General features: G+C 38.1%; 1 protein-coding gene across 1 annotated transcript in view; it reads left to right on the top strand.

The window, feature by feature from the left end:
* The window catches only part of LOC306877001 (partitioning defective 3 homolog B-like), a 298,887-nt gene that overhangs the window by 55,472 nt on the left and 228,206 nt on the right, over positions 1-15,209 (top strand). The window contains exon 4 of the mRNA XM_079428505.1: positions 3,521-3,704. Coding sequence (XP_079284631.1) covers positions 3,521-3,704 — 184 coding nt within the window. The remainder of the gene's footprint in view (positions 1-3,520; positions 3,705-15,209) is intronic.

Genomic DNA, 15,209 nt, shown 5'->3' with positions numbered 1-15,209 from the left:
CTCTTTTTCTACATCATGAATGATTTGTAGATTGTACAAACAAAAAATTATCTGTATTTTTGCATATTTCCCATTCATTTCTCAACAACACGTGATTTTTTTTTTTACGACCATTTAGCTTTTTCGAATCAAGTCCACAATTTTTTTTTTGTGGTCACATAGCGACTGCCATAAAAGTCACCATTAAGTAGCGATTTTTAAAAATTCGAAACATTTTTACATCAAAGGAGTAATGCAATATTACGGAAGTTTTAAGCGGCCATGCATTATTATAATTTTTCTGTCTTGTTTTCTTGTGATCACGACATAACGAGTTGTTGATCTTAACGTAAAAACCGTTTTCTCACGACGTAATTGTAGCTATCGTGAGAAAATCAGGGTCGCTATATTGTCTTCGACGATAAAGTTGCAGACATTTACATTTATGCATTTAGCAGACGCTTTTATCCAAAGCGACTTACATTGCATTCAAGTTACAGTTTCTACATTTTTATCAGCTCTTGCTTTCCCTGGGAATCGAACCCATGACCTTGGCGTTGCTAGTGCCATGCTCTACTATTTGAGCTACAGCCTCCTTCTCAAGTGTCGAACACTTATGTGTAAGTCGTCAATCACTGACAGACACAGAGCTATTTCAGTTTGAGTGAGTCCCTGATCAAAGTAAAAGCGAATACAATCATCCATGATGCTGCGATGATGCTGCTTCTATAGCATTTTCTCATGCCGAATACACAGAGAAAATTAAGTCGTGATAACGACAAAACAACTTTCGTTATGTCGAGATCGCGAGAAAATTAAGTCGTGATCACGAGAAAATAAGACAGAAAAATTATAATAATGCATGGCCGCTTAGAACTTCCGTACAATATAATTTTATGTAATTAATATTTTTGTGATTAAGCTATAGCATTTGTGCATTTATATCTAGAATACTGATTTTCATACACATAGCTAGAAACCATATAGTTTTGGCTAATGAACATAAATTTACATCTGCATCCCAACTCAAGCTACTGCTACTGTCAAATGTGTATTTCTAAGAGACAAAAAAAGTTAATGTAATATTATAATCTATCTATCGGTTCATATCCACCAGATTACCTTTGACCTCAGTCTGTCACACTGTTAGATGTGATATTTCCATATTGATCATGTATCCGTACATCCATGCTACATATAGCTCGATCCCTCTTTTAAATTAAGTCTAGACTTTTTTTCACTCAGTTTATTACATGTCAGGTAAAAATCTAAACTCTGATTGCTTGTATTGTAATAGCATACCTCTTAAGTTGATTTGAGATGTTTATAGCACAAACCGTGTTAGTCTCTTTTATCTTTAATCTTTAATACTAAAAGTGTGGCAGATTTTTTTTAAGTGTTTGATATTATGATGTGTATTTTTGTGGGGGTTTTTGTGTATGTGTGTTTGGGGGTAGTGGATGGTGGTATTAAAGATGAAACTGAATTGAATCCTGTCTGCTCTCATATATGGGCAACTCTTACACATGTTTCCCTTCGGACGCTGGCCCAGCCAGTTTTATTGGAGAGCCGACATTCTGCTGGAAATAAATGAGACATCACACAGAGCCAAATAGGAAGGGAGACAGAGAGAGAGCAGGAAAGCGAAATATTAGCGTGAAACCCTTTGCTCTCTTTTCTGCTTCCTTCTCTCTCTCTTCTCCCAGGGTGAGCAGATTGATGACATTTCTAAAGCTCCATGCTCTCTCCTCCCTCTGGTACAGAGGAAGGGCTCCTCTCCTCTCCTGCCTCTGTGAATAAATCAAAACCCTTCCTCACTGATCATGCCCCAGCCCTTCTGCTGCGTGTGTGTGTGTGTGTGTGTGTGGGGAGAGGTTCTGGCCATGAAGATCTGTCAGGAATAGCAGTGGGCCTAATCCGAAATAAGGGTTTTGGTCTTGGGAAAGGAATGATAGCAATCAGTGATGGATGGATGGATAGATGAGGAGGTATTGGTTGAGGGGAAGTGAGGGTAATGCTGCGTGCCATTAAACGTTTGGAAGCAAGAGATTCCTACTTGATGGCTCTGTTCCAAAACATAGTGAGCTGCCTTGCTGTTTACTGCATACATAGGCAGCATCCTAATTGAATTCAACCCCAAAAGGGACAAATATGTGTACATAAGCTGCAACTCCACAAACGATTTATACATGACTTGCTAAGCCAACAATGGGATACTCTAAGATGCAGAAAAATACATAGTACATACAAATATTTGATAACATTTTGTAATAAAAATTAAAGTACTATTAAAGTTCACCCAAAAATGACAATTCTGCCATTAATTACTCACCCTCATGTTGTTCCAAACCCGTAAGGCCTCTTCGTTCGTCTTCGGAACACAAATTAAGATATTTTTGATGATTTTTTTTTTCATTAAAAAATAATAATTAAGAAGTATTTTATGTTCATGGCTGCATTTATTTGATTAATATTTTAATATTAATCAAAATTGTAAAACATTATTACAATTAAAATAACTGCTTTATATTTGTGTATGTTTTAAAAATGTAATTTATTCCTGTGATGAAACTCTGAATTTTCAGTAGCTATTACTTCAGTCTTCAGTGTCAAATGATCCTTCAGAAATCATTCTAATATGCTGATTTAGTGCTCAAGAAGAATGACAGTTACATAACCCCAGGATGGAGATGAATAATAAAAATGATGCAAAATGCTTTATCATAGTCGGTAAAGAGATATGTTGTATCCTGAATATAACACTGTCTTATTTAAGTCACACACATACACACACACGCACACACACACACTTTCCTGAATGTCACAGTGTGTATTGTTTATTTATGTGTTTACTCTCCTGCTGCCTCTCTCAGGCAGGAAGCCTCTGGTTTTACCAGCAAACTCCTCTTTCTGTCCATGACTGCATTCATTCACTGCATTCACTCACATATACATATGCTCTACATGCACAGACACACACGCGTGGAGGCCGCTAGAACAGCAGTGCAGCAGAAGTCTAAGTGCAGTGTCAGTGACTCTGTGAATAGGGACGGATGCATGTATTTAACTGTGCTGATGAGACCGGCAGGCCTCACACACACAAAGTGAAGTGAATGGATGTCATCGCACACTGAGATCAACCCATTACACACTAGCCAAGTAGCCATGCTGGGCTCTTTAGATGTCCTCTATAGCATCCTGATCCACAAGGTAATGAAGGCCAGTGTGCATTGTTTGATTTCTTTATATGTAAAATATTTTGGGTATAAAATATTTTACAGTGTTCATCATTTGGTCGATGGTTAAAATATTAGGTTTGCTAATTTACGGGTGAATGAACACAAATCACCACTATGTGGTGTAAAGGCAAAAGTGATTGAGTGGATTATTGTTGGATTCGGCACGTCGCAGACATTTACTTGAAAAAAAAGTACAACCTTAAAAGATCAATTTTAGTACGAAATGATCTCTGGTTGTTGAAATATCTCTACATTTCAACTTTATCTGCTCTAATTGTACTACTGTACTATGTGTCCCACAGCTGATCGCTGTATACGAGGAACAGGAGGCCCAGCAGAGGGGCGCCATGAGTCCCGGCAATGGAACAGGGACAAGAAGCAGCCTAAACGGACAGTCCAGCCCAGAACCCTATGACTCTGAACTCGCCTGCTTCCAGCCAATCAAAGGAGGAGAGATCGAAGTCAACTCATCTGCTCTCAAATCCAGTATGTATCCAAGAGAAAAGATGAGCACAATCTGTAAAAAAGGTATTGGTAATATATCCGTGTTAGAGAAACAGAGCTGTGATCAAACATAAGCACTTCTGAGTTAATGGTGAGTAAAATAATAGACTGCCACTATGAAATATGATATTATATGCCATAATCAGGGCCTGTTTTAAGCTTGAAATGCTCTGACTCACTCATGTAGCTGTGAACAAATGAATACCATTCTTACTGCATTACGGCACTCTTTCATATTATAGGATCACTTTTAATACACAACTCACCTTAATCGACCTCTGTTTCATATCTGTAATAATATCTGCCTGAGGAATTTCACCATCAGAGAAAAAGCAATTGATGCTGAGAAGTAAGAAACTTTTATATTCAGACCTACAGCTGTTTTTTATATATATATTTGGGACATGTTCTCTTAGTTTGGACAGGTCTGGAATACTTCAGTCGTTTCAGTTCTGTACTACTGCTCCTCAGGGAACTATGTGTTTTTCATCTAGGCAGGTTTCACCTCTGCCTGATGTCATGCACACTTCCAATACAGAAAACACACACCTATTTCTTCTAAATGTCACTGTGCGTGTGTGATTTAGAACATGTTTACACTCTGAAATTAAACCCTCAGTGAAATAAGCCGGGGAATCATGTGTATTTATGTTCGCATGTGTGAGTTTCTTTGTGTCTCCTTGTAAATCTGCCCCTTTGTGTTTTAAGTTTCATTGTAAAAGTAGACATGGGGCTTGCAAAGTTCAGCGTGCTGGAAAAGTGGCTTTTTTTTCGCGATCCAGGCTTTCCTGGGAAGTGCTCGAGTTTCCTCGTCTCTACTTCAAGGTAGAGGTGTCAGTTGACTGAGTGATCTTTTCCTCTTTCATTCTCCACGGCTGTAAATATGCCGTTTGTCACGTCGACAGGGTCTGACATACATCTGTATCTGGATCATTTGTAATGAAGAGAGATCACACGTGCCTCTGCATATACAGACATGATGTTTGAATGGGGAAAGAAAGTGGTAGGAGAGCATTTGAAATTGTAACTCAAAGGTGTTCACACATGGCATATGAACATTAACCGGTCCGTGCTCTCTGTCTGGCAAAATTATGGGGTCTCTAGGTGTGTTTAAACACTTGACATTAACATGCGGTTTCAATGGAGTCCTGCAGTGATGACGTATTTTTGTTGGCCAACCTTGACGTTAGCATCTCTTAGGTTCCCTCAATAAAAACCCATTTGGCTTTGAGATTATTGCAAAAAATAACCAATAAAAGTTTATGATTATTACACATTTTGTTCACCCGATAATCTTCACAAATGAGCACAACAATGAATTTTGAAGCTTAAATGAAATTGCCAAAAGTAAAAAAGCTAAACAGAGGCTATAAATAAAGTTTGAATTTTATCTATTCCAATTCTTAATGATTCCTTTTTTCGATTCCAATAAGGTTATATATATTGGATGGGGGCAGACGCACATTTTCAGGTTTCTCCAGAAATATTTGATTGGGTTCAATTTCAGGTTGTGGCTGGGCCACTCAAGGACATTCACAGAGTTGTGTATAAGCCACTCTTGCTGTGTGCTTAGGGTCATTGTCCTGTTGGAAGTTAAACCTTCTGCCCAGTCTGAGGTTCTGAATGCTCTGGACTGGGTTTTCATTATTTCATCTCAATATTTTGGTGCATTGAGCTTTTCTTCTACTTTGAGTCCCTCAGTCCCTGCTGCTGAAAAAAAGCCCCATAGCATGAGGCTGCTACCAGCACACTTTACTTTTGGGATGGTACTCTGCAGGTGATGGGCAGAGCTGGTTCCCTTCAAACATGATGCTTAGAATTGACGTTCATCAGACCAGAGAATCTTTTTTGTAAATTCCAAGTGTGTTTTCTTTTGTCTTCACTGAGGAGAGGATTGAGTTTGGCCACACTGCCATAAAGCCCAGATCGGTGGAGTGTTGCAATGATGTTTGTCTTTCTGTAGATTTCTCCACATATGATCATGGAGCTCAGCTGGAGTGACCATCAAGTTCTTTGTCACCACGCTAACCAAAGCCCTTCACAATCAGTTGCTCAGTTTGGCAAGGCAGCCAGCTTTAAGAAGGATCCTGGTTGTTTCAAACTTCTTCCATTAAGGGTAATAGAGACTACATGCTTCTGTGACCCTTCAATGAAGCAGAATCTTTTTCTGAACTCTTCCCCAGATGTGTGACTTGACGCAAACCTGTTTCTGAGCTCTAAAGACAGTTCTTTTGACCCCAGGGTTTGGTTTTTGCTCTGACATGCATTATCAGCTGTTGGACCTTTTATTAAGACGTGTGTGCCTTTCCAAATCATACCCATTCAAATGAATTTACCACAGGTTACCTTCACTCAAGGTCTAGTAACACCTACAAGCAATATGAATACTCCTGAGCTAAATTCCAACTGTCCCAGATAAGGGTATGAGTACTTATGCAATGGAATCAAGTTTTTTATTTTTAATAAATTTTAATAAATCACCATCATTTTCAACACAATCTTTCAACATTTATCACCACCAGCTTTCAAAACTCTTTCAATCTTTATTTAAAATAATTTTCCCTGAAAGTTTGAGTTAGAATGGTTTGTAAGATTGTGATATAAACAAGAGGCTCTCAGAGAACCTCTGTAGTCCCATTTAGAATCTTGTCAACAACCGCCTTTTTCAAGACAAGTAAAAGCTCTTAAAATATCACAAGGGGTATTAAATGTATTTTATGTTGTAGAATAAAGGACCTTGTTTCAGGCAAAACCCATAAAATATCCATTGGTTTCAGGATGATGAACTGGGTGCATCTGGGGTTTTTGGCCTACAGAAATATGTCATTCTTGCAGCAATCTATGATTGTTGTTGCTATGATTGTGAAGGTGCAAATGCATCCTGAATGCATGGTAATTGGGTCACTGAACAGGTAGCCAGGAACTGTTTCAGACCACACTCAACAAAGACTGTAACAAAGACTATGCCTTTGTGATGTGGTTGCTCGATTTTGTGTACATCTCCTTATTTTGTTGAAACTCATTATCCCTGCAAACATTTATCATTAAGAAATAACCTGCCAAATCAATGAGATGCACACCCTGGTATTTCCCCAAATACCCAGCGTATGGCCCGACCTGCCTCTCTGGATTATTCTTCCTGTTCAAATGAATGCTCAGCACTCAGCCATCCATGAACACAGGAAGAGCACGCGTCGTCACAATCCAATCAGCCACCTTTCATTTAGTTATATGATGACCTGGGAAATCCCTGTTACCAGAGCAGCCTTCTAATATTATTTGTATGCTCTATAGGTTTGTTTTATTATCCCAATTAATTCACAAAGCAGAAAAGCCAAAAAATCAATTTCAGTGTTTTGAATAGATTGTTCACCAGCTGGGACGTCTGGTCACCCACTCCCTAACCCTTCGGGTGCTGAGGCCATTGTTTCAGATCACTAGTTCGCGGTTTGGTAGCCTATCCGTCCACTGCGGCTGCCATACTGAGACTAGATATGCAAACGCACCTTATCCAATGACAGAGACGCACATTTTGAAAGACAAGACAGTTAACTTAGCCTATAGGATGTATTTTGAAAGGCTGAATTTGATGTAGAGGCTTGCCGTTATGCAAATCTATGAACGACGAACACTTGATATCATGCATAAGTCATTGCCACAAGGAATGCTGTATTGGACATTTGTGTGAAATTTTATGGCCAGTTGTATGGTGAGTGCCACTTTGTATTTGTATATATATTTTTTTGAACATTAAAGCATGTCAACATATTCTGTTACACCAAATACACAAAATAATGATCTTTAAAATAGCATCATATGACCCCTTTAATGCATTCCTTTAATGGCAAAACTAAATATTTAGCAGCCATTATATTTTTAGCTTCTCAATATTATTATTATTTTTTCAGGATTCTTTGATGCCTAAAAAGTTCAGAAGAACATAATTTATTTAAAATATCTTTTTTTAAAACATCTTTTTTCAGTCGCTTTTTTGATCAATTTAATGCATCCTTGCTTTTTTATTGCATCCTTGCTGTTTTACAAGTTTCACTAGTGGTTTTAGATTTTTGCACTTAACTACAGAGGGACTGTATTCAATTCTGCATTTGCGTGTATGCAAGGATGTCTCTGTCCTTAGAGTAAAGGGAAATGATTCATAGTTCTGCCAGCTTTTGAAGCTGTTTTTGGGTATTGGCATGCCAGAAGTAACTGTTTACATGTTCAGTCAGTGAGTATGTGAACTCATAGATCATTTTAATTTGATTTGAAAGGATGTTGTTTTGGCACTGTGGGCTGTTTAGCACACATATGTTTGCACTAGTGATGTCTGCTTTGATAAGTGTGCCCAGAGGTCTGTTGAGACCAGCAGTGTCATCTGGAGTCTGTCAGTGAGTACACACACACACACACACACACACTTGCTAGTAGAGAGATTCCCCACACACTCACTTTCTGCACGTCATATGTGTGATTTAGATGTTTTTATCATATGTAGTTTCAATCCGCGGCTCTGCTCTGGTCAGGATTAGACATAAGAGTTTATTCTTTTTCTGTTAAATGCTGAAATGCAGGCTTTCATTCATTGCTCATCTTCTGTTTGTTTTATTACAGCAGACATGCGTGTGGTTGTTCCACATCTATTTCAGTGATGTTTTCAGTGAGATGTGAGCTGTCGGGAAGAAGAGGTTGTGGATTTGTTCTGACACACATTTAAACATTCAGCACGCTAGATGTTTGGCATTAGAATGCTTGAGTTAAAACATGAGAACGACTTTAGTTGAAAGACTTTAATTAGTTTGTCACACTGGAGCAGCCGTTAGACAGTTCTCATCACTCATGGGGCTCACTTTTAATATTAAGTTGGAGAAAGGCTAAAGTTGCTCTTCATTCTTCAGTTGGAAATAGTTGGCATGTGAAAATTGGAAATGCTCATTTTGAGAGGAAGTGACATTGTTGGGCTGCTGAATAATTACTAGTGCAGCTCAGAGATTATGGGTGTTTCTTCAACTATGGGCACTTTTGGCCCTGTGGACTTTTAGAAAATAAACTTTCTAAATGCTTTTCAAACTCACACTAGTTTAATTAGTCTGTTAACAATGTCCAACAGGAGATTAATCACAGTATTGTTTTTTTTTTTTTTTTAAGTCTTGAATATGTCCACCAGTGTCATTTCAATCACATCTCGAATCGTGTAATTTGTTTGATAGCATTCTGTGGTGGAAACTACATTGGGATTGCAGGATAATGGCTGATTTCCCTGTTAGTGTTTTATGTATTGTAAATCCACCCAATAAAAAAAAAAAAAATAGTGTTAACAAAAAATATTGAGATACGTAGCTCAGTCCTTCCGAGCTTCTCCATGTTGTTCTCATCGACGCTATCTCTAACCTTTGGGTCTCTTTGTTGGTCTTGTGGGTAATGTGTCCCTCAGGAGCCGCTGTTTTAAATTACCTCTGGCACTCTCAACCTCTCCCCATTGACCGTGTGCACAGGTCTCTCTGACCTTGCAGTCTGCTGAAGCACCGGCACTGATGGGCAGTGTAAACATCTCCGCCGCGATCTCCCGCCTAATCCGAAACAGGCCACATGGCAGCAGTGTCTAGCGCAGCATTTGTCATGCTGTCAGCCGTGAGATGGGCCAGGGGGAGAGAACGAGGGATGAAAAAGCAGGGAAGCGAAGGAAAGAAATAGGGCGGCATGAAAGACAGACGGCAGGAGAGAGAAGGGAAACCGATTGTGATTTAGGACGAGTCAGATGAAGGAGAGAGGAAGTACATGTTTTAGCTCAGAGGTCTCTTTCCACTGTAGGGCGTCTGGTAAGTGTCACCTGAGGCCTTGTGGTTAAGATCTGTGTCTGGTCTGCGTGTGGAAGTCTGGAAGAAGGGTTATCTTCTACACAGAGGAACCTGTATGCTTTTATCACCTCTGACATGTTTAGGAATTGTTCCATGACGTCACTGTAAACTCCCATAGTTCATGGGGCTCTGTGATGATGTGCAGGAATCTTGTAAAATGATAATCTAGACTAACAGTACACACTCTTTATTGACAATATCTGGAGACAGGTCGTAAATGTAAATGAAGACATCTGCACATCATCCGAGCTCTGTTGGAAGTCGGGATGTCTCTTCTGTCTTTAATCACACAGAAAGCTGAGAGGTGCAGCAGAAGGGCTTTTCCATGAATAATAGCCCACATTTAGTTTTTATGATTTTAGCAGTTGCATTATCACTGTACTACCGTTCAAACGTTTGGGGTCAGTACAGTTGTTTCAATTTTTTTTTTTCAAAAAGACACCTAGGCTATATTTAGTTTAGTTAAATGTAATATTATGAAATATTAAAATAACTGTTTTCTATTTGAATATATTTAAAAGTGTAATTTATTCCTGTGATGCAAATCTCTAGTCTTCAGTGTCACATGATCTTTCAGAAATCATTTTGATATGATTTGGTGTTTAAGAAACATTTCTTATTTCTTATTATTATCATCACATGTATATATTTATATTATATATATATATATATATATATATATATATATATATACACATATACACATATAGTCAGGCATTTTTGATCAATAGAAAGTTCAAAAGAACGGCATTTATTTGAAATATAAATATTTTGTATTATTATAAATCTCTTTAAAATCTGTCACTTTTGATCAATTTAAAGCATCCTTACTGAATAAAATGACTAATTTCTTGCAAATAAATAAATGGATACATGGACTTTTTCAAGACAATGCTTTAATTATTCGAAAGGCATACTTCCATACTACTCCTACTATTTCTGCTTTTACAGCATGTATGTTACTTTTGCACAGCATGTATGGAATATGATGAGTTGACCTTTCATTTCCAGTATGATGAATGCAAACTGCAAATTTTAACATCTCTTTCTTGAGTATAAATTGATCAGACTTTTTTGTACAGAATTTGATTAAAAAGGAAAATAACCATTTTTGTCTCCAAGAATATTACTAGACACTACTTATAGCATTAAATGTGATTTGGTGAGGTTGAGTGACAACGACGTAAGATATACTCCAGTGGAATGTTTATTGTAGCGTAATGTTCTATTTCAGATACTGTTGTAAAATAATAACCTGTACAGAATGCACACAGCACAGAATGCAGTATGCTAGAATTCCATTCTGAACACAGTCCTGAAGTGCCAGTAAGAGTGAAAAACTGTAATCAATTTTATTGAAGTTTTGGTAATTTTCTTTGAAAGTGAATATTGGATCAAAATTATGTTTTGTTAATTTGCTATCACCAGAAAATGAATCATGAGACATCTGCAAGTGACTAGTCTAATGCAAAAACCACTGATTATTTTAGTTTTTTTTATCAGCATGTTACAAGATTTTACTATTTAAAATTCCCCCCTGCCCCAAACACACATCCATGAAACACATTGTGAATGATGAGATTGAAAAGAACATTGATTTTTTTTGTTTTTTTGTTTCATCAATAGCTCCAGATTTAAGTGCATCCAGGGTGTTCTTTGAATCAGAATCAATACTTGACCTTACAAATATTTTTGACATATGTCTATACATTTTCTGAGGCTTGGTGAGACCCCAGGGGTTCGATATCCAAACGTTGAGTCTGTAGTACCACTTTTGCATTTCATCATGTCCTCAAAGAGTCATCAGATCCTTTTGTCCTGAGCTGGTAGCTGTGTTTAAATGCGCAAAAATGCACGTCATTGACTTTCTTCACTCCTCTTGTGATTGTACACACATCCAGCAGTTGATAAGTAAAAGTAACTAATTCAACATTGAAGAGACAGATAGATAAAGATGAAGAGTGACAGTGATGAGTAAAGACCCTCAGGTCTACAGTTTTAGACCACTGAGCAGAACGTCCTGCTTGTCTCCATCTGCCATGATCCCGTGAGTCTAAATCTACACTCATCATGTTGCTGACACACCATCCGTTACCCTCTCCTTTAATGGCCTTCAGCTCTCATCCGACCAGTAGGAATCGGAGCAGCGTGATCTGAGACTGAGGAATAAGCTGCTGCTGCCAAATCTATCAAAGACGGAGTCTTGCGAACATCCACTGAAAGCGCATCATGGAAGGCTAATCTCTCATGACTGAGAGTGATGGATGCTGAAGAACTATGGGGAGGAAGGCCAGTCTTTCTAATTGTGCTTAAGGTGTTCACTCTTGTTCCTTGTCATTGCAGGACATAGCTGCTTAACTCTGATGCTTAATGGACGGCTGCTGAATTTAGACCCCACTATTCGTATATGAAGGAAAGGTGCTAAGCTTGAATATCTTTTAGATGTAGAACACAGAGAAACACTGAGGGCTCAAGTAGATTGGAAGTAGACTAGATAAAGACTCCAAAAATAATTTTCTTATTCAGGATCGCTCTTGTTTCTTGTGGGAAGTCGTGGCCTAATGGTTAGAGAGTCGGACTCGTAATCCAAAGGTTGTGGGTTCGAGTCTCGGGCCGGCAGGGATTGTAGGTGGGGGGAGTGAATGTCCAGCGCTCTCTCCACCCTCAATACCACGACTGAGGTGCCCTTGAGCAAGGCACCGAACCCCCAACTGCTCCCCGGGCGCCGCAGCATAAATGGCTGCCCACTGCTCCGGGTGTGGGTTAATTAATGGGTTAATTGCAGAGCACAATTTCCGAGTATGGGTCACCATACCTGGCCATATGTCACGTCACCTGAATTTTCTTGTTTTACGAAAAATTTGTGTAAATCTTTATTTAGGATTGTTTAGATATTTGTACTGGAAAACAAAACAACATGAAAAAGAGAAAAACAATTGCAGTAAATTTAAAAGGAGACATGTTTAAATCAATAACCAACTGTGTTTACATATGCACACCAATTATTTTGTCGATCTTGATGAAATACAGTGAGAATTTTACCCCATGTAAAAACTCTAGCCAATCAAAACAGAGGCTATTTACATGTAGATATCATATAGGTACAGTATTAAAAGCAGTCTGTTTAATTCTAAGGTTGAAGAAAGGGTTGTATCTGCATACTGAGTTGGGATAGGCAAGGTATTTTTACATTTAAAAATAATTAATTAAATGCCCCACTTCACCTTCTTAATAAAGGTGTTTTATAGGTGATAGTCAGGCTTTGAATGTGATGTTATTTATAGTGGTTACTGTAAATAGTCTTTATTGTCAGTCTTATTGTGACTCATTTGTTCGGGGTGTCAGTGCTCTGTATTGAAGAGCTTTGATTAGACTGGGCTTACAGCAGAGATCCACACACTGGCTGACAGAGACGAGCCCCACAGGAAGGCCCCTTCGACCACCAGTGGAGCTCCTTACAGTTCTGTCTGTCTGTATTTTTTTTTCCTCTCCTCTCTTACTCTCGCTGTCTGTTTTTTTCTGTGTGATGATGAGAAAAACTCAAGATGATGGTTTCATAAATCCGTAGCCATGGTTCAGTTCCTTTTCACTGTCTTTTTGGGTGATTGCCATGTGACGGTTCTAGTGAGTAACCGGCTGTATCTGAGTTGCAGGTGATTGGCTGAATGGAGTGGTTGCACACCTGAATGTAATCCTGGCGCTCTGTAAGAGACTGGGACAGAGATGGGAGCGTGGGAGGCCTGAGCTTGTGCAGGTTTTGGAACCTGTTTTCAGTTGCGCTGTATTTTGGGTCTCATGTCAAGAGGCTATCGAGGAACTGATGAGATGTGAGGGATACGGGAGATCACCGCCGCCTTTTGATCCATCTTCTTCGGGATGGTTGTTGTTTTCGGAGGTTCCGTGGTCTGTGAATGGTTGGACTGTTGTCTTTTATATATACTACACATTTGCACGTACCTGCTGACACACTTATTACCATTTATACTTACATTCTATGTTGTTCTGTCCTACACGGAGTAATAAATATATTTAATAATTGGCTGTGGTGTGTGGTGACTCCCTTATTTTGTTGCGATTTAGAAAAGAGATCGTAACAAAATTAAAGGATTTAATTCCTGCTTGAGGAAGAACTTTATTCTTATTACAGGAGAATGAAAAGAAAGGAAATAATCTTATAATACAGGAAGTCATATAGGAAGAAAAGAGTATAGAGCAGGGGATCGTACCAAGAGTCTGCTGGTGAATGTTGTAATTACACCATTCAATTCTTCAAACAATATATTTCTGCTTTGACAGTCCTTCTGAAATATTGTGTATTTTGTTTAATTTATATTACGTTATATTACATTATTGTCAAAGACTATATTCACAGCATAGCACAGCCTGTTGACAGGCTATAATGTAATATTTGAAATCATATATCATATCATATATCATACTGTTCAAATGTTTGAAGTTTTTTATGTTTTGAATGAAAGAAGTATATTATGCTCACAAAGGCTGTGTAAAAATACAGTAAAAACAGTCATGTTGAGAAATATTATTACAGTTTGATATAATTGTTTTCTACTGTTTTTATTTTTAAAATGTAATTTATTCAAAGCTGAATTTTCAGCATCATTACTCCAGTCTCCAGTGACACATGATCCTTCAGAAATCATATGCAAATTTGATGCTCCAGAAAAAGTTATTATTATTATTATCAATGTTGAAAACAGTTTTTTTGCTTAATATTTTTGTTGGAACAGTGATCCTTTTTTCAAGATTCTTTGATGAATAGGAAGTTTAAAATATAATGTTTTTTGGTAACTTTAAAAATGTATTTACTACTACTTTTGATCAGTTTAAAGCATCCTTGCTGAATGAAAACAGTAATTTAATAAAAAAAAAACTTACTGACCTTAGACTGCAGTGTTGTATTGTACTCTATTATTGTAAGTAAGTTAAGTATAATATTACTTGAAATGTAAAATTTGGGATTTTTTTTTTTAAGAGGTAGAAGAGAATATATATATCGGCTGCTGTATCAGTCAGTGTATCTATATCGGTTTGTCCCTAATATAGATCATTACATAGATCATGAATCAGAGCACAGTCCAGCAGTTAACACAATGTCCTCTCTTTCAGTTTACACGGCTCTTTATTAAACCTGTTTATCTGTATTCATGCACATGAGCTGTTATATTAGGCTCCTTCTGCTGGATTATGAAGTCATGCTCCTCTGTTGGGCTCGTTGTTAGATGTAATTGACTGAATGGAGAGGAGCAGCAGACAGGCTGTCTCTCTGAACAGCTGGAGGTCTTCAAGAGAACTGTGTCTTCGTATAGTCGCATTGAAAGCAAGGCCGAGGGGTAGCATTAGGGGCTTTCATCCTGTTAGATCCTGTGCTTTAGCAGGCAGTAGAGAGTGAGCGAGGGCTTGTGTAAATGTTCAGGTTTGAATAAAGACCCAGAGATGAGTTAGGCTGGACACCTGCTGTATAAGGAAAGTGCTTTTGTCCTTATTAGTGGTGTGTGCTAAGCCATGCAACACTATTATAATACACAATTAAACTTTGGTGCGTAACCTGCACCATTTGTGCTGCAGCCAAAAGTGAATCAAAACTGATGTCATTTATATATAGATGAGCAAT

The sequence above is a fragment of the Barbus barbus genome, assembly GCF_936440315.1.
Source record: "Barbus barbus genome assembly, chromosome: 11".
Classification (NCBI taxonomy): domain Eukaryota; kingdom Metazoa; phylum Chordata; class Actinopteri; order Cypriniformes; family Cyprinidae; genus Barbus; species Barbus barbus.
This window is presented reverse-complemented; position numbering and strand designations above follow the sequence as displayed.